General features: G+C 36.5%; 1 protein-coding gene across 1 annotated transcript in view; it reads left to right on the forward strand.

The window, feature by feature from the left end:
- LOC124589362 (unconventional myosin-XV) overlaps positions 1-26,779 on the forward strand; it is a 931,914-nt gene that overhangs the window by 564,331 nt on the left and 340,804 nt on the right. The window contains exons 14-22 of the mRNA XM_047131550.1: positions 1,467-1,624; positions 1,927-2,154; positions 5,399-5,735; positions 8,802-8,961; positions 11,841-11,980; positions 13,309-13,482; positions 20,374-20,534; positions 23,950-24,119; positions 25,122-25,366. Coding sequence (XP_046987506.1) covers positions 1,467-1,624; positions 1,927-2,154; positions 5,399-5,735; positions 8,802-8,961; positions 11,841-11,980; positions 13,309-13,482; positions 20,374-20,534; positions 23,950-24,119; positions 25,122-25,366 — 1,773 coding nt within the window. The remainder of the gene's footprint in view (positions 1-1,466; positions 1,625-1,926; positions 2,155-5,398; positions 5,736-8,801; positions 8,962-11,840; positions 11,981-13,308; positions 13,483-20,373; positions 20,535-23,949; positions 24,120-25,121; positions 25,367-26,779) is intronic.

Genomic DNA, 26,779 nt, shown 5'->3' on the forward strand with positions numbered 1-26,779 from the left:
TTTTTTCAATGATTCAACAACTGTACTATTAAGCGAGTTGTTACCTTTACGCCTAAATTATTTATCTGATTGTGATTTCAGCCCATCATTGCAGAGAATCTGAATGGAGAAACTGTTAATCAGCCTGCAACTAGCATTTCAGATTGGTGCTGTTTATTTTCTCAGACTATGCCAAAGATAGAATATATTTTCTACATTTTGTGTATAACAATTTATTATATCCCATGTTGCGTGTTCCTGCATTTGTTATGTCTCAGAGAGTACATGTCTGTTCCAGTTCACTTAGGATGAAATGAAGTACTTCAACAGAAAGAAACAAATGCTTATGTAATTTTAAAGAATGTAGTATTATTCACTATAAATGTAAAATCACAAACAACAAAAATGGCTCACTAAAAATATGAGAAGTAGACAAATTCATCTTTAAGAAGTACCTGTGCAGACTAGAAGAAGCAATTGTAAAATAGTTTGCAATGTAGTGGCATGAAATGGAGTGGAATATAACTTAATGACGAAAAGCATTCTATAGTTGCTGTAAGCAATGAGAAAGCAGTGGTGTAGGAAAATGTAATTTAGATGTCGAATTATTTCATTATTTACCTTGACCACAATGAGTACTTTGTACCCTCTCTTATATCAAAAGAAAATGCATTTGGTACATAATCTAGGAGAACAATTTTTGTTGTAATTACTCTAATACAGAATAAAACATTATCACTGAGGAGTACAGAAAAGTTGGAAGACTGACAATTAGGCAAGAAAATGAAATATATGCAGAATTTTGGATTATACTCATGGGACTGCAACTAGTTGTGTACAACTAAAGACAGAACTAACATTGTTTCAAGAGGGAAGACATTATTTTATTTTTGAAACTCTGTTACTTTGCTTATGGTATTCCATAGTTTATTAAACTTCTTTTATTAAGAGGAAGAAAGTGCAAAAACTTTATTTACTATGTTGATTTGACTATTTTTTTATATGATGGTGGATGGATGATGTGTAATTACACTTTTCTAGAGATCTTTGTTTGCATCCCTCTCTCTCTCTCTCTCTCTCTCTCTCTCTCTCTCTCTCTCTCTCTCTCTCTCACACACACACACACACACACACACACACACACGCATTATGTTTGCAATTCCCTTCCTTCAGCTTATTGTGTCTGCTATTTCTCATTTTAAGTTTGTTGATTATTTATTTCTGTCTCTTTGTCTTCCACTTAAGAACTGACTTTTCTCTTTTTAGTTCAATTTCAGTCTCTCTTTACAGTCATTTCCTTTGTCTTTCCTGATTGTAAGTAGACACAGCAATTGTTTGCCAAGTAATATGTAGGAATGGCTAGTATTGAAAAAGTAGAATTCCATCATTTGTTATACTTTTGCCACTTATGTACATGATTATCAAGTTGTGTTATCTATTTGAAGTTCACTTGTATACTTGAATTACATTGGAAACTACCATTACAGATGCTTAGCAAGATGTTCCACAGTTTGCGTTCTAGTCATGAAGCAGCAAAAACCATTAACAAAGCTAATGGACGCTTTGTCACAATGAAACCAAGAACACCAACAGTTGCTGCACGCTTCCATGATTCTTTGCAGCATCTTCTGGATTCTATGTCAAAGTAAGCAGCTTCATTCTATATAAAGAGGAAGTGAAGTGTGTTCTTCAAAAAACACTTTTTGATGCGTGAATCCTGTATTGCAACATATACTTTTTTCCTCATTGGAGTAAACTTTTAACTGAGCAGAAAATAATAGAAGGTAAAAATACCTTTGTTTGATAAGCCACATGGAAATTGTTTCTGGTTGTATAAAGGGGGAATGTGTGTATCCTTGTATTTTATTTTCGCCAGACTAAACTGATGTTTTTCCCAGTATAATACTTAAACACCTATTATAAATTCTTCCGTATGTTGTTTCTTAGGTGTAATCCATGGTTTGTGCGCTGTATCAAACCAAATAATGATAAAGCACCAATGAAATTTGATATGCCAATCGTCCTGGAACAGTTACGCTATACAGGTATGCTGGAGACAATACGAATACGGAAGATGGGATATCCTGTAAGACTGAAATTTGCTCAATTTGTTGAACGTTATCGCTATTTGCTCCCTCACAGAGGTCGCACAGTACAAAGAGGAACTCCATTCAGGTATTTGCATTGATATATATATATAAATATATTTATACTACTTTAATGTTTTAAGATAAAAGCACCCGTAGATAATACACCAATGAATTGATGTGTTCATTAATATTAAGAACAACATTTTTTAATCAGTACAGTTAAATTTCATCATATTCTTCGTGATATCTGAAAAGATAAAAGAAATCTTTTCATATATTATGTACCACTTTTGGCAACATTGCATTAAAAATTGTGCGTACAAAAAATGAAAAAAGTGTCAGTAGTGTACACAAATTGAATAATTTTTTTCCAGTTACAGGTAGGTAATGAATTGTCTTTCAAGTTTTCCTGAAAAAGAGTAGAATTTTGTAAATGAAAATATTTGGAGATTATTAAATAAGCTGTAGCTATATTGTCTTCTTGATCTTCTTTGATCTTCTGCTGCACCAAGACTACGTTAGAAACTGAAAAGAGAAAATATTCTGAGAAAAGTAAATAAATTATCTATTAAATGGAAAGTCAGTTTATAGAAAAATCAATCTTCACTTTATCAGATTGTAGAGTGTTACATACTTCAGAACAAGCTGTTGGTTAATACATAATATATAATCAAACTGCTCATTATGGTGTATTAAATAAATATGTTGCTTATGTAATATGACTTACACTTCATTACAAATGTGGAGAAATTAATATCCAGTGGCTGATTTTAACATGAAAGGTTGAACTTAAGCAAAACACAAAGTGCCTGAAGTCTGGAGGCAGCTGACTCACTGTGCAAGGTCACTGCCATTGTTTTGAAATCTGGATATGGCAGGGTCAGGAATGTTTATAAAACACATCCACTCCTGATTCTGTGACAGTCTATCTTTATCTTCCTTGTGTGAGATACCTTTGTGGAGTTGTCAGCCATGGAAGAGTAAGCAGTTAATTTAATGTCTCTTCTACCTTCCTTCTTTCTCTTCCATTTTATTGCACTATTGTTTTATGTGATTGTGGATGTGTTATGTGTAATTGAAGCAGATTTAACAATCATGTTTTCCTAGAGGTTTAATGTTTATATTTTTTGCATGGTATTTAAGTGATTATAGGCAAAGGTGAATATGGTATGTAAGATATCCATTTTTCATATGTTTGATTCTGCTCTTAATTTTCTTTTTTGTACTTATCCATGTGCACTAGAAACTGGCAAAATAAAATTACTCAAATCAACCCAATAAACTATTTTCACACTGACTTAAAGAAATTTTTGTTTTATTGGACTCAGTTTTTGGATAACTTTAATTTCCTTTATGTGGTATGGTCTTCAAATACAGTTGATTCAGTATGACTAGCTTTTTATTGTTTGCCAAGTTATTCACTTTTTATACCCATCAGATTTTCTGGAACTCACAATTTAATATTTGGTGAGTGAATGAATGAATGAATATGTGTTTCATTAAAAGATTTATCGAATTAAGTTAAAACTAGTGTTGTACTCATATGATTTATTGTTATGCAGAATTTCACTAGTAGATAATTTTTGTTGTTGATGTCAGACAGATTTGCTGTATAGTACTTCTAACAAATGTCTTTCTGTTTTACAACCATCAGTAAGTGTTCCATCCTTATCCTTCTACTTATCACTCAACTGTTGTAGTGTATGTTGATTTGGAATTGTCATCTTGTTGGTCATCTCTTTTACTGTACTGGCTCATTCTATGTGACTAACTGTTTATAATTTTTTTGATATTATTTTTACCATTTGCAATCCTGTTCTTGCATATTCTGTTATTCTTGCACATCTTCTTGGAATTGAAATGAAATTATCTTATCTATAATTTTCAAAGTACCATTGGATTGTTCTCCTCATAAGAAGCATTCCATTTTCTCTGCAGATCTGTTACTCATCATGCATATCTTGTATCATTTCTGTGGCTATCATTCAGGCTTTACTGTTTCATTTCCCATTATTTATTTTTAGAACACTTACTTCTGTTTATTGAAGTTTTCACAGGTATTTTTATTCATCATTTTCTGTCCATGGGCTCTTAATTACTTTTAAGCATTGTTGTACTATGTAGAAAAACAGTGACCATGTGACTGTGATTATGTGGCAGTACATACACATTATTAAAGGAAGCAGAAACAGCAACCATTCACTTTTAATTAATATATGTATTAAGAAATAGTTCAGTTACTCATTTCAAGCTATCTCATTTACAGTGAGCTGACTATGATATAACATAGTGAGGCTGCTGTTTCTGTTTCGTGTAAGGATTCGCTGTATAGTTCATTCCACATCATTAGTATATGTTAAAGTTTTACATAACAATTTTATAACTTGTAATGGCTTCATTGTTCTGCATTCCTTCAACTTTAATGTCTTCTGTGCCATCATTTGTTTAACCAGTACTGCAAAAATAATCCTTCTGCTGCTCTGTTCTGCGGATACCAAGCCAATTAAAAAATGTGACTACTTCCATCACCTCTAACCTCATTGCAGTTTTTCTACCAACTAAAACCACTTAATTTTTTGTGAGTTTTCCATTCATACAAGGCTAATGATAACATACATCAGTCCAACACAGTTCTATATGATCTGTTTGCATCCTCTTCTGTCAGTAAGAAATCTTTATTTCCCACTAATCTATTTTCTCCATTATCTAATTCAAACTGAGATTTGTGATCTAGTATCTGGAACAAGCATTGCATCAATCTAGAGTGTGGAACAAGCATCGCATCAATTTTGTGAAATGATCTGAACTAGTAATTTTCTGGTAGTGTCTTCCAGAGCTTCTTTTTCATCTATTTCCACTTACCACCCTCACAGTTCCTACAACCCATTTATAGCTTTTGGGACAGAGTTACCCAGTGCACAAGCAGTGTTTAAAAACCTTTGTGACCCTTTTTTTGTGGCGGCAGTGACCAATATACGATGAAAAATTACACAGTTATTCAAATGGATGTAGATATGCCTGAGCAGTTGCTTGCACAGACAACATATGTGTCTTTCGTAGCCAGAAAGTGTATGAATTAAATGGCTGTTTATGGTTTCTAATAGGATTTTTATTCACTGACATCTTACGGGTGGAAAAACTTGACCCCATAGCTATAGTGGCCCTATGGTCAATAGAAAAATCATGTTGATCGTATACCCACCCTGTTTAAAAAGAAGTGATAGATTCAGTGGGTTAGGAGTCTATTCATTCTTCCAGTTTACTCACAACTCATTAAATTGTTACAGCAATGAGAATTGAATTTTTTTATTTCTTTCTTCCTTTACCAGAGAGCTATGTCGTGTGATACTTGAAACGGCAGCAAGTGGTAGTGGTGATTACCAGTTGGGAACATCACGTGTCTTCCTACGAGAGGGCCTCGAACGAAGACTGGAACGTGAGCGTGCTGAAGTTGTTAAAAAGGCAGCCGTCACTGTGCAGCGACATGTACGAGGTTGGCTGGCTCGACGACGATACAGAGCCATTCGCCGAAGTGCTGTAGTCATCCAAGCACACCTGCGTGGCTGGTCTGCTCGACGGAAGTACCGAACTGTCAGACATGGAGTTATACGTGCTCAAGCACTCTTCCGTGGGCGTAGACAGAGAGTGCGCTACAAACAGCTGAAGGTAATGTAACATATTATGTCCTGGTGAAACCTATGTGCCTGTCCTGTTCACTACTGTGGTTGACAGTGACAGGTCCTGTCAGCCAAGGGAAGGGAGCTGATGCATTAACCTTTCTCTAATCCTCCAAAATGAGCAGTGGTCTTTGCCAACCCAGTTCTTTTGCAGGGCAAGCAATTCACAGTTGGAGCGCTTTTGGAGTGTGTGAAATTCGAAATCAATCAACAGCCCTCATGAGGTGTAGCTGTAGCTGTGCACCAGAGATGATGTTTTGATAGTGTATTTCTGAAGTTGGGACTAGATGATCATTTGTGATTAAATAAGTTGTTTCTTGCAGTGTGGTAAACTGACAGAACCTGAAAATTTGTTCCAGTGTGCAGACCAGAATTTCAGGTTTAGTCACGTTCGCTATTCCAGACAAGTGTTGCTATTTAGAGACTGTACAAATGAACAGTAGGCCAAAACTTCCAATTAGGTTGGAAGAGACAATGGAGTATAGTGAATCAGATGGACTTTGCAAGATTTAATTGAAGTCAGTACATTCCAGTTCTTAGTGTGAAAATCTGAGTGTGATGTTTGTTGTGTTCTGTGTTGGCTTTAAACTATATTCCTGTTTGGTTGTTGTGGATGTTATCAGCAGTAGTTTCTAGGAGTCTGTTGGAAGTGATGCATGAGCTGTTACTGATGTGCATTTTCCAATCCAGTGGTTGGATCTTGGAATCCTTCTGAAAGTATTTACATACTTACATGACTTCAGTTAATGACTTTACAGTATGAGAGGTTTAACCCTGTCTCTTGGGTCAAAGCAATGCTGGTGATATTTATTTAGACTGATTTAACAGTATAGCAGTGCAGAGGATTAATGTGAGTTTGCCAGCAAATGTCTCCTATTAACTCTACAGAGCAGTACATAACATAATTTGACGTGTGTGCTGCACTTTGCCAAGAGTGAAACGATTCTGATTGTGGCCACAATGTGACACAATGTAAGCTCCCAGGTTTGGACAAAAGGGACATTTCAATAAGCACTTGTGAATGTGTGGCAGTTTAGGTCATTGGAGACAGCTATTTAAATTTCTTTGGGAAAAAGGTCTGTTAGAGGTAGAATATATTCTATCTTTTGCTTAGTTAGGAAATACTTGTTAGGAAACATTTGTGACCTTTTAAAAGGAGCCTCCTAACAGTTCTTCATGGTTTTTAATTTTTTATTTGTGGTAAAGGCTACAAGTGAGACAGCTTACATTGAACGTAGTAAAGCAATTAGACTTACAGAAGCACAGAAGTTCAACAGAAGTGCTAAGAAATCTTATTCATTTATGATCTTAAACCCATAAACTAATGACAAATAACTGTTTAGTTTATTTCAGTATAGTGGCACGTGGAATGTTACAGCCATAACAGAATTAATTCGTGACTGCTGGATCCACACAGATGAGCTGAAGCAAGTGAAGAACATCTATGTCTACATTTACATCTTCATTCAAATCCATGTCCATTCTCTGCAAACCACTGTGAAGCATGTGGCAGAGTGTACATCCCTGTTATTAGGACTTTTCCTCATTCTATTGATGTGTAGAGTGCAGGAAGTGTGTTTTGTAATTAGTCTGGTCTTGTCTTCGCATGAGATTGTAATATATTCATAGATTCATCATCTAAAGTTGGTTCTTGAAACTTACTAAGCAGCATTTCATGGGATAGTTTGTGTGTGTCTTCAAGTGTTTGCCAGTTCAGTTAGTCCTATTTGGTGTGGGTCCCACACACTTGTGCAGTATTCTAGGAGTGATCACATGAGTTTTTCATAAGGAATCTTCTTTGTAGACTGACTGCATTTCCCTAGTATTCTACCACTGAACTGAAACCAGCCACCTGCTTTATCTATGACTGAGCCTATGTGATATTCCATTTCATATTTGTACAAGTTGTTTCACCCTGCTACACAAAATGTTTTTAATTCTTGAACCTTTATACATCTGATTTTCGAAATTTTGTTGCTACTTTTTGGTACATGTTCCTGATGTATTTTTGCATTTTCAATTTAGTTTATTGTTGACAGTTGAAAAGGTTATATGTGTTTTCGAGTGCTCGGCGAATTTTCACTTTAGAAAAATATAGATCAAAGAATTTCCTTTAAATTTTGCTTGAAAAATGACATAAAGTGCAGCACCACTTTTGAAATATTGGCTGTCTTTTTGGCGAATCTGTTATGAGTAAGACAAGAGCTTGCAAGTGGTGTAAATGTTTCAAAGAGGGTTGAAAAAACATTGAAGACAACAACAGCCCTGGACGCCTTAGCACGTCAGTTACTGATGACAGTGTAGAAAAATATAAAGAAAATGGTTCTGAAAAACCACTGGATCAGCATCAGAGGAATTGCTGATGACATCGGTGTATTATGTGGCTCATGCCAAGAAATTCCCATTTGCTGTTTTGGGCATGAAACATGTAGCAGTAAAGTTTGTTCTGAAATGCATGTGTTTATATGGGTGTTCCGCAGCCTATTTGTAATAAATAATTTTCTTTATGTATGCTGATTTGTGTACCAATCGCTATTTTTATGTTAATACTTTTGGACTAAAGGAGACCACTCACAGAAAAGCAGAAGCATTGAGTCGCCAGTTAGCACATACAAAAAGAAAGAAAAGTTTCTAGCTTTCATAGTTATACATTTATGATCTAGAGTAAAATACACACAGAAAACACACATGTGCACACTTCACTTATATATACAAATGCGCATACAAACCTATGTCCCTATGTAGTGCCAGCTGGACTCCCGGCACCATATAAATTCATAGACGTGTGTGTGTGTGTGTGTGTGTGTGTGTGTGTGTGTGTGTGTGTGTTTTGCTCTAGATTGTAAAAGGATAAACTGCGAAAGCTAGCAAGTTTTCTTTCTTTTTGTGTGTGCCTATTGACAACTCAACTTTTGTTCTTTTCAGTGAGAGGTCTCCTTTCTTTGAATCCAAAAGTATGTATTCCACAAGAACTTTCCAACACTATTTTTATTTTCTTTCTTTTTAGAAATACTGGAATTTATAGCTGTTCATAGTTTTTTTCCCCCCCTTTCAGGAAGAACTAAAGAGACGAGCAGAGGTTGAAAAGGTAGCACGTGAAAGAGCCCGAGTGAAGGCACAGCGTGAGGAGCAGGAGAGGGCTTCTCGTGCTGTAGCTGGTGTGAACCACCTGGAGATACCTGCAGAGTTAGCTTTCATTTTTAGTAAACTTGATGGTAAGAGCTTTGAGAATGAAACAAATTCTGACGGTCAGCATTATGATATTTAGTATTGAAGCATAGATATTCTCAACTTCCTAAATTGATATACTGTCAGAAAGAACCTGTCATATTATTATGTAGTGCCCCTGTTCTCTTTCAATTTTTAAATAACCAGAAACTTCACTTAATTTAATCTATATGTGAACCACTCATGTGATACTTATAAATTATTATTAGGTCAGATACATTGTATTTTTTAAAAAAGGAAATATGTATAGCTTTTTATAAAGTTATAACAACAAAAATAATCAGTTATTGATAATATAATGTAAATGAATAGATAAAAAGTCTACTCAACAAGCGGCAGCAATAGAACATATGCACAAAAGCATTTAACTTTTACAAGCTTTCGGAGCTCCTCCTCCTAGCAGAAGAGTTGAAGGGGAAGGAAGAGGGGTGAAGGAAAAGCACTGGAGAGGTTTAGGGAAAGGTGTACAGTCCACAAAAGTCACCCTGAACCACTGCTCAAGGGAGACTTACTGGAGGGTATTAGATGGAAAGACTGATTGTTGGGGACTGTATCGGACGAGATTTGTAAACATGAGAGCTTAAAGGTGAAAGACAGGGTAATATGCAAGACAGAGATTACTACTAAAACACTGTGCACGAGTTAATAAGAATGAAAAGCTAAGTGCATTGTATGTTGTACAGATGAATTCTTAGATACGTAGTAGTAACTGTAAATAAATAAAATACAATAAAAAATAAGTAATTACTTTGTGTAAAGAAAATTTATGTTAAAGTGACATGTTCCACAGCATTACAAAATGTCCTATTCATGATCTATGGAACAAGGATTAATGTATGTATGTAACAGAGGCAGGAGGAAGGACGGCAAAAAATAGACAAGTCAGAAAATGAAAGATGTAGAAAACTAAAATGGAGCGAAGAAAGGAGTAGTTACAGTGAAGAAATGCTGAGACAGAAGGAATTAACATAAATCAAGGCCAGGTGGGTTGTGAGAACCAAGTGCTAGTGCTAGTTCCACCTGTGGAGTTCTGAGAAACTGGTGTCTGGGGGAAGAATACAGATGGCACGTGTGGTGAAACAGACACTGAGATCATGACTGTCATGTTTTACAGCAAGCTCTGCAACAGGATATTACATGTTGCCTGTATACACCCTCTGCCTATGCCCATTCATCCTGACTGATAACTGGGTGGTAGTCATGCCAATGTAAAAGGCCGAACAGAGTTTACATAACAGCTGGTATATGACGTGTGTTGCTTCACAGGTGACTCTCCCTTTGATGGTATATGTTTTCCCAGTTACGGGGCTGGAATAGGTGGTGATAGGAAAGTGCACAGGGCAAGTCTTGCAGTGGGGACAGTCACAGGGGTAGGAGCCATAGGATACGGAGATGGATACAGAAGAGCATAGGGTCTGACAAGGGTATTGCAGAAATTGAGAGGGCAATGAAAAGCTATTCTTGGTGTGGTGGGCAAAATCTCAGATGGAATGGATCTCATTTCAAGGCTTGATTTTAGGAAGTCATGGCCTTGTTGAAGTAGTTGATTGATACATTCAAAACCAGGATGATACTGGGTGACAAGTGGTGTGCTCCAAAGATGTTTTTTGGAGGTATCAGCAGTATCAGGACTGGATGTGATAGTGTGGAAAATCTGCTTCTCAACTAGGCTGTTGGAATAATTATGTCCAGTGAAGGATGAAGTGAGACTGGTGGTGTATTGCTGTAAGAGTCTGCATCCAAGCTAATATGTTTTCCTCAAATGCAAAGGCTGTATGGGAAGGAATGTTTGATATGGAAAGGATGGCAACTGTCAAAATGTAAGTACTGTTGCTTGTTAGTAGGTTTGATGTGGACAGAAGTGTGCAGCTGGCCTTTGGTGAGGATGAGATCAACATCAAGGAAAGTGGTATGGGATTCGGAATAGGAGCACGTGAAATTTAATTGGGAGAAGGTATTTAGAGATTCCAGGAATTTTAACAGGTCAGTCTCACTGTGAGTTGATGTGGCAAAGATGTCATCAGTGTATATAAACAAATCTAGGGGATCACAGGATAACAGGAAGGCCCCCTCCAAGTGACCCATGAAAAGGTTGTCGTAGGAAGGAGTCATCCTGGTTCCTATGGCCGTACCCCTGATCTGTTTGTATGTCTGCCCCTCAAAGGTGAGGTAATTGTTGGTAAGTATAAAGTAGATTAAGGTGAGCAAGAAAGATGTCATAGGTTTTGAATCAGGTGGGCGATGACTGAGAAATATTCAGCAACAGACAGACCATGAACATGACCTGAAATGAGATCCATTCTGTCTGAGATTTTGCCCATCACACCTAGAATAGCTCCCAATCTCCATAATATCCTTGTCAGACCCTATGCTCCTTCTGCACACATTTTCCTACCCTATGGCTCTTACTTCTGTTACCGTCCCCACTGCAAGACTTGCCCTCTGCACCCTCCTACCACCACCTATTCCAGCCTTGTAACTGGCAAAACATATACTGTCAAAGGGAAAGCCACCTGTGAAATGACTAGTCATATACTAGCTGTTACATAAACACTGTTTGACCTTCTACATCGGGATGAGTACCATCACCCAGTTATCAGTTATTATAAAGTTAGTAAGATAACATAAGAAAGACTGAAGGATATAATTATGACACATTGTTCATAATCTGTTGTCAGGATGTAGATAACTGAAAATGCTGTTACAAATTAATTGCATCTTCAGAAGTAGTTCAGACTGTTAAGAACAAAATTACTTATCAATATACAGTTAAGTATGAAAATATACATCATTAAAAGACATAATGGCAATCTTTTATTACCAACAATTTGTTACTACTAATTCATATTGTTTTTCTATTTCATAGATTGGCAACAAGTCCATTCAGAAAGAAATTTGGTAAAAGTAGTTGGTGGTGTACAGTCATCTGCCCAGAATGAGAAGTATCATCTACCACATGACATCGATCATTATGCATTTACTAAATTCACCAATGTCTACTTCAAGGTAAATGTTGCTTCTAAAAATATTATTTTGTTGTGTGGAATTGGTAATTTTACAGCACTCTTCCAGTATGTGTGATAAAATTATATGTATTGTGAAAAGTGCTGATGTATTTATAAAAACAATGCATGATAGTCAATTATTTTAACAGGAAATTGTTATGGATTTCATCAAGACACTTCTTGACATGTGTAGCAGTAATTTATGGAAACATAAAAAATTCTAATTCTGGTGCTAAGAACAAACATAAAATTCATTTGTGATAAATAAGAGTTGTATATTGAACATTTATCCTTGCCTGAGATCTAAAGGTGTGTGAGCTCTGTTTGTACTAATCACACACTTCTTCATTTATGGAAGAAACCTTGGAGTCCGGGGCAAGATTGAGAGTGCTAAATGGACAGACACATGCTGTTTTAACCCTGCGTAAATTGGCCCCTGGGTGCAGTAGGCTGCCTGGCTAATAATTACCTTTGGGAGGCAAAATTCCAGTGCTGCTGATAGACACATTTAAAAAATTGAAAACAGTAATCCCAGTTTCAGAACTATTAATTCTTTCCTCGGGAAGGAAAGAAGTTTGCATTGTGGAAGGTTAGAAAGCAGTGGCAAACACTCAGACCCCAGAATTAGAGGGACACACCTGATGTGATGGTGAGGGAAACAACGATGTGTCTATCAATAGTACTGGAATTGCACCTCCTGATGGTAAGTATTGGTCAGCCATTCTGTCTCTTTGCAAATTTTATAGATTTCTCAAGAGAATTTTCCTTTGATACAGTTAATCATGTTATCAAGAAGTATATGGTTAATAATGTCACTTAACATAACTTGGATTGGACTGGGTTTGGGGGTGGCCTTATAATCTACTAAAACATGAGTTTTTAATCATGTTTCTGCTACTTTTTGTATCTGTGCTGTGGGGTCTTGAGCCTTTCATGCTAGCAGGAAAACTGAAAATAGATATCAGATTTTCTGCTATGTAAATATTCACTTGTACTAAAATTTGTTTTTGTTTCTTCTGATATGATTAGATGTAGATGTAGATCATTAAAATGTTTAAAAAGCTTAACTTATTAGAATGTCATAGTTTGGAGTTGAGTTGTTAATTTTATTAGGCTTAACAAAGTCATTCGAAGTAGTAGACTTGATAGCCACTTACTTTTTATTCTAATTTCACAGAGAAAAAACATAGTTGTCTCTGAATTGTTTTAGCTGAGAAACAATTAGCTAGTTCCAACCATAGAGGGTTTCCATCTTTTAGACGTGTACCTTGTGTAATATGAACAATGCAGATTTTTCTGAAGTGTAATGAGTATGTAACTATATTTCAGAGTCATCTTTGGGGCATGAAGAGGGAGCCTATTAAGACACCGTTTCTTGCTAAATCAAAAGACATTGATTATCAGGATTCACTGGCTATTTTCAAGCTGATTCTGAGGTTTATGAATGACAATAATTTGAGTGGCAAGAAAGAAATTGCACTTGGTGATTACATAGCCAACAAGGTAAGTTTTTTTTCTTTTTAGAAATCATGTTCTTGGTAATCAACTTACAATTTGAGTGTATGTCCTTTTTTACTTGTTCTGGGACGTTTTTAATTATTATCTCTTGAGTGATATGAATTACAAAATAATTAAAATCAAAGGTAGTGCATAACGTTACTTAAAATTCAAAATTTGCATTAACTTTTGAACCTTTGCTCCTGTTCTAGCTTTAGCATGGGGTACAGTGAACTCATTTTTTCATGTTCAATTACAGCTGGTGTGTGAGGACCTAATGTTACTTAAAATTCAAAATTTGCATTAACTTTTGAACCTTTGCTTCTGTTCTAGCTTTAGCATGGGGTACAGCGAACTCATTTTTTCATGTTCAATTACAGCTGGTGTGTGAGGACAGGGGGGAAGGGGGGAGGGGAATGTGCATGTGCACATGCACATGCTGTCCATTTAATTTTCAGTTTTCTTCTGTAGCATCACATTTCAAAAGCTTCTATTTTCTTCTTGTCTGGACTGCTTATCAGCCACAGTTCGCTTCCGTAGAAGGCTATCTACATTTAATCTAATTCACGTGATTTAATTCAACTACATGTCATTACCCATGTTTTACTTTTGTTAATTTTCATCTTCTAACTTGGTTTCAAGGCACTACCCATTCTTCTGAACTGAATTTTCATGTCCTTTGCCACCTCTGACACAATTACAATGTTGTTGCTAATTCTCTTTATTTTTTCTCCCTGAACTGTAAGTCCCATTCCAAATTCCCCTTTACTGCTTGTTCAGTTGAATAACATTGAAAATAGGCTACATCCCTGTCTCACTCCTTCCCAACTACTACCCTCTTTTCATGTCTTTGGCTCTTTTAATTGCATAGATGTACAAGTTGTAGATACCCTTTGGACCCTGTGTTTTATCACTACTACATTCAGAATCTGAAAGAGTGTTTCAGTCAGTACTGTCAAAAGCTTTTTCTAAATCTATGAATGTTATAAACGTAGATTTACCTTTCTTCAACCTTTCTTCTATGACAAGTCATACTATCGGCATTATCTTGCGTGTTCCTACATTTCTCCAAAATTCACACTGATCGTTCCCAAGATAGGCATCTGTGAGTCATTTTTTTCTGTAAGTAATTTGTTTTAGTAGTTTGTAACATGGCTTATTGAACTGATGGTTCACTAATACTGACATCTGTCAGCACCTGCCTTCTTTGATGTTGATATCATTAAATTCATGTTGTAGTCTGAGAGTATTTCATCTGCCTCATGTGTACTGCATACCAGGTGGAATAATTTTGGTCTGGATGATTCTGCGAAGAGTCTCAATAATTCTGAGAGAATGTCATCTACTCCGGTGCCTTGTTTCAACTTAGATCTTCCAATGCTCCGTCATAGTCTTCTCACACAATCACTTCTCCCTTATCTTCATCTTTTTCCCCTTATGTGTCTGTTTTATCGACTTATAGTGTCACCCTTTGAATACCTCAAACTTGCATAACATTAATTATTATTCGGATATGTATAAATTTTATCGTGCAACACAAATGTTTTTCAAATTTCTTGCCCTGACACATTGTTATAAGTGTTATCCATTTGCCAGCCAAATTTGTTCTGCTTCTCTTCCACCATAACATCTCCATTGCTGGAGACAAGAACATGGGAATTCAAAATAGAATTGAGGGACTGTATTTCAGCAACAATGCTTGTAGGACACATTTCGAATTATATGAAATGTGTTGAAATTATTGATAGGATTCATTCTTTAGTTCTTGGACTTTTATTATGTACAGTTGTGAACTGGACTGAAGACTACCAACAATACACGATCAACAGCTGATGCTCGAGTTTGTAGTCCCATTGTATCATTGAAAGTATTATTTATATTCTTGTAATTATTATAGTATGACAATACAAGTATAACATGTGCATAATATTTGTGGAAGTGTAGCTTCTATTGAGTCACATAAAAGTGCCATTGAATGAAAAAGTAACAATACTTAACGTATAACAATTCTGTCGTGAAGAAAAGCAGATAATTTACACTAGCATGCATGCTGTTACGTGCCGTCTCATCAGTTAAGGCTTTGCATGTCAATTATTAGGTTTCAAAACAGTCCTCCTGTTTCCTTATGTTTGTGAGTAAGGGAAATTTTATTTTGATTCTTTTTTTCCTGTGTCCAGTTCGTAAAACATGTTCTGCTTTTCTCTGAGCTCAATTGTACCATTCTTGCTTCACTTAAAAAAAACTTAAGGCGGGTACACATTCAAATGACACCAGCAAATGACAGTAACACGACTGACCATCTGAAGTTTGATAGAGCCATAACACAGTGACAAAGAAATGAATAAAGACCAATCTTTTCACTTTGTTATGAGCAAAGCAGTGCCCCAAAGTAATACATTGCATAGGTTGACAGCAGATATAAGCATTATGATATGTTAAAAATTATGTTGTTCTCTTTGATGGAGAGTGCGGCAAGTGGTGGGGTGGGGGATAGGGACCAAGGTAAATGTATCTTTTTCATCAACTTAATTTCCTGGTCACAAATATAACACAGACATAAAGTAATAAGTTTTATCAAACATCTATTAACTTAATACATTATTATAATGTTACTGAGGAGGGATGAGTTTGGAGCTGGCCTACTATTTATGAAAAAGAGAGCTACATATATATATATTCATCACTCTGCTATCGGTTTTAAATGTTTTTTATTAACATCTTGATGTTTGGAGTGAGATTACTGGTTATCAGACACATCGCTACAGTCAGCTGAATATCATTAAGGCTGCTCCTAAGCTTCAGTTTTGTTAATTTCGTTATTGGGAAAATACTTTCACACAAATATGTGGTCCCGAACATACTGCAGACTTGAGAAGCTATTCAAAACAGTTGCGGCAACTGTTTTCAATAGATGTTCTTGTAAACCATATCAGTATTTTTCTGCAGTGTGAAATCTCTTCCTGAGCATTATACTGAAAGTGAATGAGCTCCAAAAGAATTTCAGGAGGTGCACTTCCAACATCCACTGCAAAAGGAGTTGCAAAAATACTAAAGTAAAGTTCAAATTGGTTTAAGTCACTAAATCTACAATCAGAGTTTTCGAACAAAGCCTTTAGCACAGTAACAAATTCATCAAAATATTCACTCATTGTCTCCTTTTCAAGATTTATTTAATTTATAACTAGTGCAATATTCAAAAAGTGTTTAGAAGACCCTTCTGAAAGTTGCTTTATCCATAACAGCAAAACGGTGTCAAAAACGTTGGTAATTAGTTTATGTCTATCCAGCAAAGTTGTGCTCAGTCAGGTGCTTTGTAGAGTCATCAAACTCTTTTACTTCCACATCTATGAATAACTGTGAATAATGCCATGTCCTTACGCAAGGGTGGAAAAAGAAACAAAAGAAAGTTCTAAAACAACACCATTCCAGCCCAAGATGCTGGAGTTGGCGGCCGTGTTTGTGTGAGGTGTGCTCATTGTGTGTGTGTGTGTGTGTGTGTGTGTGTGTGTGGTTTACTGATGAAGGCTGCGGCCAAAAGCTTTCTGTAAGTGTCTTTTAATTGTGCCTGTCTGCAACTTGACGTGTCTTCTTTACAGTAAGTAGCAATCTGTCTTTTTCTACATTGTTGATATTCCTACCTGGAGTTTCCATTGTTCAATTCAACCATTGTACTTCAAAAAATGCAGCACAAAATAGTCACAACCTAGCTCTGCTAGGAAGGATTTAAACTATCAACGTGCCAAACAATCTCAGTTTATTAATGGTTTTTACAACAACATCCATGGTATCCTGTATTTTGGCACATTTTGCCGGCTTATTAACGTGATGTAGGACGTACTATATCACTGGTATTTCTTACTGGATACCAACTTCTTTCACCGTTTTTCTTATCAAAGCAACAACACCAGGCTTTTTACTAATTATTGCAAGAGCTCCATCAGTTGAAATCAATGGAAGTTTTTCCCATCAAAGCTTGTAAGAGTATTTGTCAATAATGTTTTCTAAGCAATAAAATATGTCATTGTCCATAGTTGTATCATGTGTTGGCATGAAATGAAGGAGTTCCTCCATGACATTGAACTTAGCATCAAAACCTCTTACAAATACAGCATGTTACATTCATGCAAGCCAAAGAGATGAAAAAAAAACTAAATCTGTAGTCCTATCTTTCACTTGCCTTTCCATGTCCTCGGCCTTGCATCTGCAAACTGTTCTCCATGTAAAAGGAACTATTTCAAAAAACAGAAAGGGTTGCTGGATACAAGATTGTTGAGGCAACAACAACCTTGTCACAAATTCTTCTTTTGTGAAGGCGCACGCTGGCTATTTTAAGAGCTGTGTGGTAAGCTCACTCATCATTGTGGGTGACATGGTTTACTTTCTGTCATTACAATGAAGAGGTAAAATAAAGGTCAAAACCACACATAATGCATTATAGATAATAGTAATATTTTCAAGAAATTAAAACACACACACACACACACACACACACACACACACACACACACACACATTGTACTTCTTCCATGCGATTAAAATAGCATTACAAAAGAGACACTAAAGGCTGGTTTGTGTTTCCAAAAGAAAGTGATTTTCTTCCCACACTGGGTTGAAGAATAGTGGTTCAACCAGTTTTTGTTTTGAGGATCTTAACTCCTCAGCCATTTTCCTCTCACTAATTCTGTTGTACCACAAATGCCAAAAAGACTCTGATAGTGACAACACTAACAGCACAAAGTAAACTGGCTCATTTTGCCGCTTGCATATCAGTAACAAATAAACGATGTTAGCGGAGAGGTGGATGGGGAACTGCTGCCTGACAGCACCCAAGGGCAAGCAATGCAGGAACACACGGGAGCCCAAGCCCCCATTAGTGAATTTGCCCACCTCTAGTCAAAGACAATCTGTTACTTGTGATAAATAATTCTTTAATGTTATTTGTCTGCTTGGCTTGCGCTGCACAAAAATTCAGCATGTTTGTAGCAGCAGGCATACAGTATTGGTGAATAAAATAACTTCAGCTACAGGTGAAGTGTCTGATAATAACAAAGAACTTTCTTTTCATCTTTGATAAATATACAATGGATTTTGTATTGTCCTGTGTGAGTTCTTTCTCTAACTGTGCAATTATGGAAAAATTTTGATGGAATGTTATATGTATATTATGAGAATATTTCATTATTTAACAGTTAGAAGAGATGTTGAGCAGTGAGCTGTCATGCAGAAAAGATAGAAAATTTCTGATTTTTTAAAAATATATTGTGCAGTCGGGACCTTCGTTCTCTGTGCATCTCCACCTTCCCCTTCATCAATCAGCATCTTCACCAGTCACTATCCTCACCTCCACTCTTCCTGTTCCTACTAAATTCCATTTTTTGTTCCAGCAACAGTTTCTCCTTCCCCTGTTACGTATCTCTCTCACCACAGCTGACTGACTGTAATCTTTATTTTTTTCTTAATGTCATTGTTGTATTCTGAATCCACCAGCTTCTCCCTATACTTTCCCAGTTTCTTTCAACATTCCTTTGGGACTGTCATCAGCCAATTCCTCTTGCTTCCCAAAAAGAAGATTTAGAAGTTTCGGAATACAGCGTTTCTATTTTAAGTGTTTTGTTCACATCTGCATGATTACAATTCACACTAAAGTGTTTGGCATAGGGCTCATCGAACCACCTTGAGACTATTTCTCTGCCATTTGATTCTCGAACAGCAATTGGAAATAATGACCACTTAAAAATCTTTCCTTGAAAGCTCTGTTATCTCTTATTTTATTATGATTATCTCACCGCAAAAAATACATGTGAAACTCTCTCCCAATTTTCTCGATAATGCAAACCAAGCTGTCCTTCTATGGACTTTGTCAATGTTGTCCATCAATCGTGTCATGTAAGGATCTCATGTCACAAAAACAATACTCTAGTAGAGGACAGACAAACATAGTGTAGGCAGTCTCGAGCCAACATGTTGCATGTTCTAAGTGTTCCGCAAGTAAAACACCATCTTTCGTTTGCTTTCCTCTAACATTATCTATGTGATCATTCCAATTTAAGTTGTTTGTAATTTTAATTCCTAGATGTTTAGTTGATTTGACACTCTTTAGATTTGTGTGATTTACCATGTTACCGAGAGGTAGAACTCATTACTTTATGTGAATGAAGAGCTAGTTGTGTTTCACAAGAACGATGTTTTCAGAATCTGTGCTAATGATTCGTCAGTGATTGATTTCTTTAAGGTAATTCATATGTTCAAACACAATATGTGCTCCAAATTTGTACTGCAAATCGGCATCAGTGATATGGGTGTGTAATTCATCAGATTAGTCCTGTTTCCTTTCTTGAGTTGCAGTGTTATTGGCAGAACTTCACGTTTCACCTTGTGAGTTACCAAGCAGGCATCCTGGCTCCTTCTAATTTTAACAGTTTTCTCAACTGAATTTTCTGTTTGTTACAAGTTACTGCCTATTGACAATAAGACACATGTAGGCAGCTGCAATTTGAACTCCGTGGAACTTCTGTAAACATAAAGTCTGGCTCCCATTGACCCTACAGATAATTACTCTGTGTCTCCATTTCCTGGTAGAATACATGCTATTGTGAACTGACGTCAGTGCCAGGTATGCTATTGGAAAAACCTGATTACCAGAAGTATTTGAGAAAATAATTAGCCAGTGGGTACTCATTGTTAGTAAGCAGTCTTAAGAAATCCTCTTTTCATGTTTGTCAGCCTTTTTCCAAAAAGATCATTAATGATATGATTTTTGTGGGTATGTAACATTGAACTTTCCTTGGTTTTGCGATTGTGAGCATTATAATTTGTTGCTAGAGAGCTTCATGTGAGTAATTTTAGACTGTCATCTCTCTAAAGTGTTTATATTTGAAGTGTTTTCTTACTTTGCAGGGAATAATCAATGAAAAAATGAGGGATGAAATCCTGTGCCAGTTGTGTAACCAGACGTGGAAAAATGAGAATGATGCAAACAATGAACGAGGGTGGCTGTTGATTGCGAATTGTCTCTCTGTCTTTCCACCATCAAAGACACTTTACAAATATTTACTTAAGTAAGTTTATGTGTTGCTGACAAAGGTCAATAAGTGTTATTGTATTTGATATCTTTTCAATCATTTTATTGCTAATTTGTTGAGCTTATCTGTTATTAGCGAAACAGTGATATCAGCCATTTTGAAGAAATAGTACAGTGATTTACTTGAACAGAAGTACGTGAGACTTTAAAAAAATGATTGGAGGGAGGGATGTAAAGAAGGGTAATTGATAGCCATTGCAGAAGAAGTGAGAAGATACTTCAGAATTCACAACAGAGGTGTGATAAAGATTATAGGTAAAGGAAAAATGTACTGAAGGCATATGCATAGTTTCTGTGCAGGAGGCTTACTTTTTAAAAGTCAGCTTACAATATATGTAGATTGCAATAGGACAATCACTTTTTGTAAGGATTACAATTTAAGCAGTATGTTTAAAAAAAATTATTTAACGCAAACTATTACCAGTTTTGGATTTGTTACAAATCCATCTTCAGGTGGCTCATACAGCTTTCCTTTCTTTCTTGCTGGAGTCTCATGTTGTATTTGTTACTGGTGTGGTGCTCAAAGATAAACAAAAGATTTTTCATTCACAATTTGGTTAAGTTAAGAGAGGTGTTTGCATTCTGACCTTCACAGAAATGTCCATGAAATGATCTGTTAGTTAATAAAAAGTTAAATGTGGTGAAAACGTAAGTGGTGCATGTTTTTGTGCAATGAATTTATCCTGCATTTGAATGTTTATGTGAAGGTCAAAATGAAAAAAATACCTTTTAATTTTATAGAATTATGAATGAAAAACCTTTTTTTATGTTGGTGCACTACATCAGTAACGAATACAAAACAATGGCCCAGTGAGAAAGAAAGGAAAGCAGTAGGAGCTGCCTGAAGATGTATTCATAATAAATATAAAACCTGTAACAGTTTGAGTTGAATAGACTTTTTAAAACCATAGTTGTGGTTGCTTGCTGCTTAAATTGTAACTGTTATGATTGTACTACAGCCATGCTTCTCAGCATGTCAACTTTTTATAAGGTAACATACGCATTTTGCATTTTTAAATTTTAAGGGTAAATTTAATAATGTCCTCTTCTATTGATTCTTTAACTGAAACACAAATTGTGACTGTTTTTCAGCATTTTATGTACTTTGTTAAGCCCACAAGTCCATAATTATACAATTACTGTCAGTAACTAACCATTTGCAAACTAAAAACTAATTTAAAGACAACTATATTAAATCAGAATATTCACAGTTGGTGTTTTTCATATGATATATACTGAAGAGACTAACCATTATGGCCACTAGGAGGATGAATGCTACCTGATTGTGTTGTGGGCTCATGACTTGGGAAGGAAATATAAACAGAGCAGAGATAAATGAAGAGTCATTCTTACATCAGAAAGTCAGAAGATCCATTGACTAAAACAACACTGACAATGGGTTGATTGCTATAGCATGGCAATTGGGGCAAATATGGTAAACAACAAAACTGGTTGGGTGTTTGTGTGCTACTGTCTTGAGCATCTATGGGAAGCGATTGAAGGATGGTGAAATGATGAGTAAGTGACATGGTGTTGCATGTCCATGGCCCATCATAGAATGTGGAAATCAGAGGCTTAACCGTTCTTTACGGTAGGATAGGTGGCAGTCTGTGGCGGATCTGATGACAGAGTACAATGCTGTATGCTGGTGCAGTTACAAGTGTTTTGGAATGCAATTTGTTGAATGAGGGGCTCTACAGCAGACGACCTGTACATGTTGATTTGTTGACCCAACAATTGCAGCGTGCTTGGGAAAATTGAGAGTGGACCATGGGTCAATGGAAACATGTCACTTGGGTGTAATATTGTGCTATAGGGAACATTGATCTGGGTTTCCATAGGAACTGTGGTGGTAATCAAAGGCAACATGATAGATGTGGACTATGTGAACTTTATTGCAGGCCTCTTGCATCTCTTTATGCTGGATGTCTTTCCCGTGAGATGATGGCATCTTCCAGTAAGAAGACTGTCCATGTCACAAGTACCTAATCATGCTACAGTGGTTTGAGAAGCATGATAGTGAACTCTCATTGATGTCTTGGCCATCAAATTTGCCTGATATGAATCCCATGAAACTCCTCTGAGACACCATTGGGCACCAGCTCCGTGCCTGCAAACCACTTCACAATAATTTACGGTAACTGCATGACTTGTGCATAGATATCTGGTGCCACATACTTCTGGAAACTGACCAAGGGCTTGTTGAATCCATGCCATGCTGAATCGCTGCTGTGTTGTGTTCATTAAGTGGACACACACTCTATCAAGCAGATGGTCATGATGTTTTGGCAAATCAGTGTACAGGTCATACAATTTTACTTGGCCCCTGAGCAGAGGAATGCTGGATATTGAATCTTGCGATCATCTTGTAGCAAATTGATGTTGAAACAAGCCATGCCACCTCCTCCCAGAGCAGCCAGCCTATAGCTTATAAAATAAATGAACGTTTAGTGGATAAATGCAGCACAGAAATGACATGAAAATTGATGACGAGCCACCAGAAGGACCAGGTATAGCCCCTTCACCTATTTTTCAAAATTATTTTAACAATCAATACCTATAACATCACACACAGATCAGTAGTATATTCACAATGGCTACTTATTACTATGCTGTACAATTTTGCTGTGTAGCTAAAGTTGGCAATGAGTGCACATGATCTGGAGCAGATTTCCACCAAACAGAAAATCAAGATAAAATGTGCAACCAGTATATAAAAGATAATTCACAACTTTATGTGTAGTCTGTTATTTCTATGTTAGTTGTGTGCAACACTGAAGTTGTCTTATCTACATTATTACTTACAATCATGTTCTGCCTCTGTGATGTTAGTTTCACTCATAGTTTTTTCCCTGTCTGTTAACTTCGTCGTTTGGCATCCCCCTCTGTTCCCCTCACAATATGCTTTCTCTAAGCCCAAATGATTCTCTAACTCCAAATGGTTTGGAAGTTATTAACATTGTTTGAACTGACACCCATGTCTACATGCTTAGAATATTGTACTGTGTCGTTTCTCTTAGTTTCCCAAATTGCTTTCTGGCAAATATCCTACTTGGACATTACTGTCCTTTATCCTCTTTTTCTTCTTTTTGTCATTTCGATATATCTTTCTCCTTTAATTTCACATACCTGAGTCTGGAAGGAGAAATGTGTTTGTATCACATGTTGCTTGACGCATATTAGTAAGTTGATCAACTCTCTAACAGAATTTCACTTTGTTGACTGAATATGGTTTTTCTAAAAAGTGTTGTAAATATTTTTGTGTAAGTGAATGTTGTTCTTAAATCCAGAAATACCACAGGAACATAAAATTTTGAACTCATAAAATCTTGATCAAAATTTTTTGCAGAATTACTAACTTTTATTTATTACGTTATTATTCTGCCCATTAGGTATGTGTCAGATAATGCATATGATGGCTACAAAGCATTGTGTCAGCGAAAGTTACTGCAGTCTGCACGTGTGGAAAGTCAGTTGGCTCGCACATATCCCCCTAGTCTGCTTGAATGGCGATCCAACCGCAAGCGTGTGAATATGGCCCTTACAGTGCATTTTGCTGATGGTGAGTGCACTGAAGGTTTTAATGTATACATATATTCTGAGTGTATTAACTTTTTTGTTTTTTTATGAGAGTGACAGATTTTTAGTATGTTATGACATTGTAGTACTACAAATCTTTTTTGCATATGTGGTAACGTGAATACCTAAATTGCCAGCTTTAGTATTTTTTAATAATGAATATCTTAGCTGATTTCTATGGGAAAAGTTGCCACCACTGACAGTAATGAATTTTTCTTGTTCAAGAATTACATTTTTGGTGAGTTTCTTTGAATCGAATAGAGGTAACTAGAACTTAAAAAGATTTTACTTTTCACTTGATTGAACTTTGCCACAATATAATTTAATTATTTCTCAAAGGTAAAGCTTGTACAGATTACTCTCTACATTGAAATGTTATTAAAGTAAAATATAAGAGTAATAGAAGATGATGATGATTATGATGAAGAAATATTTGGTGCATTCTGTGTGTTTCGTGTGTGCTATTTCTTATTTCTACTTTATCCATCAGCCAACAGTGATTGTATTTCTTGCTATTTTATAATCTTAAATAATGTAGATTCTTTTTTGCGCTAACTACAGTGTATATTAATTTTTAAGGTTTTGGAGAGCTCTTTGTCATGTAAGGAATGAATCTGATGGAGCTCTGTTCATTATGAATCCAGAGTAACCAGTTTTATGAACCACTGCAGTTCTAGATACTTGAGGCATCTGTAAAACTTAGGTCAATATCTCTAATGCTGCTGCTCTAACTCAAAAATTATTTTTATTTTAGTTTTATGACAGTAGCACTAATTTTTGTATAATGTACAATAACACATTAGAAGACTTAATTTAAATTTTAAGCTTTTAAGCATGTGCTCTTGTTGACTTTCATTCAGTTACACGAGGGAGCATTACTTATGGGTAAATTGTTTATGTGCTACGGTTGTATTAGTTTCACAAATAATCCAGAATTCGAAGTACTCATTATGACCAGATTTTATATCTTTTGTTTAACCATAAGAGGAGACTCGAACTGCAGCAGTTGATTCATGGACAACATGCGAGTCACTTGCTGCTAGTGTCGTTCGAGAACGTGGAATTCCTGAAAGTTCAGGTTGGACTGTGGCTCTTGAGGGTGGCACTGGTGGCAATGGTCTGGAGTATGCCCTCGATCTCATCTCAGAGATGGAGTTGATGCCTGCATTTCCTGCCTGTAAGAATCCCACTTTTGGAGGTTCGCCTGCACCACGACAAAATGTTAACAAGGTGAAAACTTTGATATTTACAAGATCCTTTTTAAACATTTGAAGTAAATCATTACTATATTAGGTATTGTGAAATCAAACTTGAATTGTGGCAATCTTTATCTAATTTAAATCAGACCAAACTTTTCGTTCATTAGTAAGCTATTCATTAATGATTCAGTCAGCATTTATTAAAAAAGCGTCCATTGTATGACTGATAAAGCAATAACTTAAATTATGGTAATGGTTTCCCGTAGTGTGGGTTACATCCAAAAAATTTAAATGCTTTCAGATGCTCTGTGTGTTTTTGTTTTGGAGTGTTAAGTTTGTAAAGTTGTGTTACTTGTGTGTTGACAGGCATTGGACCAAAAATAAGAACCAGAAATTGGAACAGAGGCCATTACAGGCAAACTGAAAGGCAAAGTAAATGTAGGAAAGAGTAGAGTGAAAAGTAAACAATGTAAATGTAGTCAAAGTGGCAAAGTGTGTACTACTTCAGTTTGAAAGCATGAGAATTGGAGAGATCAATCTCATATTGTGAAATACGGACCCAAATTATCTGTATTCCAGCACATGTTGAACAACGTTGTGTTACACACTGAAGAGCCAAAGAAACTGGTACACCTGCCTAATATTGTGTAGGCCCCCCCGCGAGCATGCAGAAGTGCCACAACATAACGCGGGATGGCCTCGTCTAATGTCTGAAGTAGTGCTGGAGGGAATTGACACCGTGAATCCTGCAGGGCTGTCCATAAATACGAAGGGGTGGAGATCTCTTCTTAACAGCATGTTGCAAGGCATCCCAGATATGCTCAGTAATGTTCATGTCTGGGGAGTTTGGTGGCCAGCAAAAGTGTTTAAACTCAGAAGAGTGTTCCTAGAGCCATTCTGTAGCAATTCTGGACATGTGGGGTATCGCATTTTCATGCTGGAATTGCCCAAGTCTGTCAGAATGCACAATGGACATGAATGGATGCAGGTGACCAGACAGGATGTTTACATATGTGTCACCTGTCAGTCCAACAGCACATGTCCCACACCATTACAGTACCTCGACCAGCTTGATCAGTCCCCTGCTGACGTGCAGGGTCCATGGATTCATGAGGTTGTCTCCATACTCATGTACGTCCATCTGCTTGATACAATTTGAAATGAGACTTGACCGATCAGGCAATATGTTTCCAATCATCAACAGTCCAATTTCAGTGTTGACAAGCCCAGGCGAGGCGTAAAGCTTTGTGTCATGCAGTCATCAATGGTACAAGTGTGGGCCTTTGGCTCGGAAAGCCCATATCTATGTTTCATTGAATGGTTGGCACGCTGACACTTGTTGACCGCCCAGCATTGAAATGTGCAGCAATTTGCAGAAGGGCTGCACTTCTGTCACATTGAATTATTGTCTGCTGTCACCATTGGTGCTGTTCTTACAGGAGCT

The sequence above is a fragment of the Schistocerca americana genome, chromosome 2 (genome assembly GCF_021461395.2).
Source record: "Schistocerca americana isolate TAMUIC-IGC-003095 chromosome 2, iqSchAmer2.1, whole genome shotgun sequence".
In the NCBI taxonomy this organism is placed as follows: domain Eukaryota; kingdom Metazoa; phylum Arthropoda; class Insecta; order Orthoptera; family Acrididae; genus Schistocerca; species Schistocerca americana.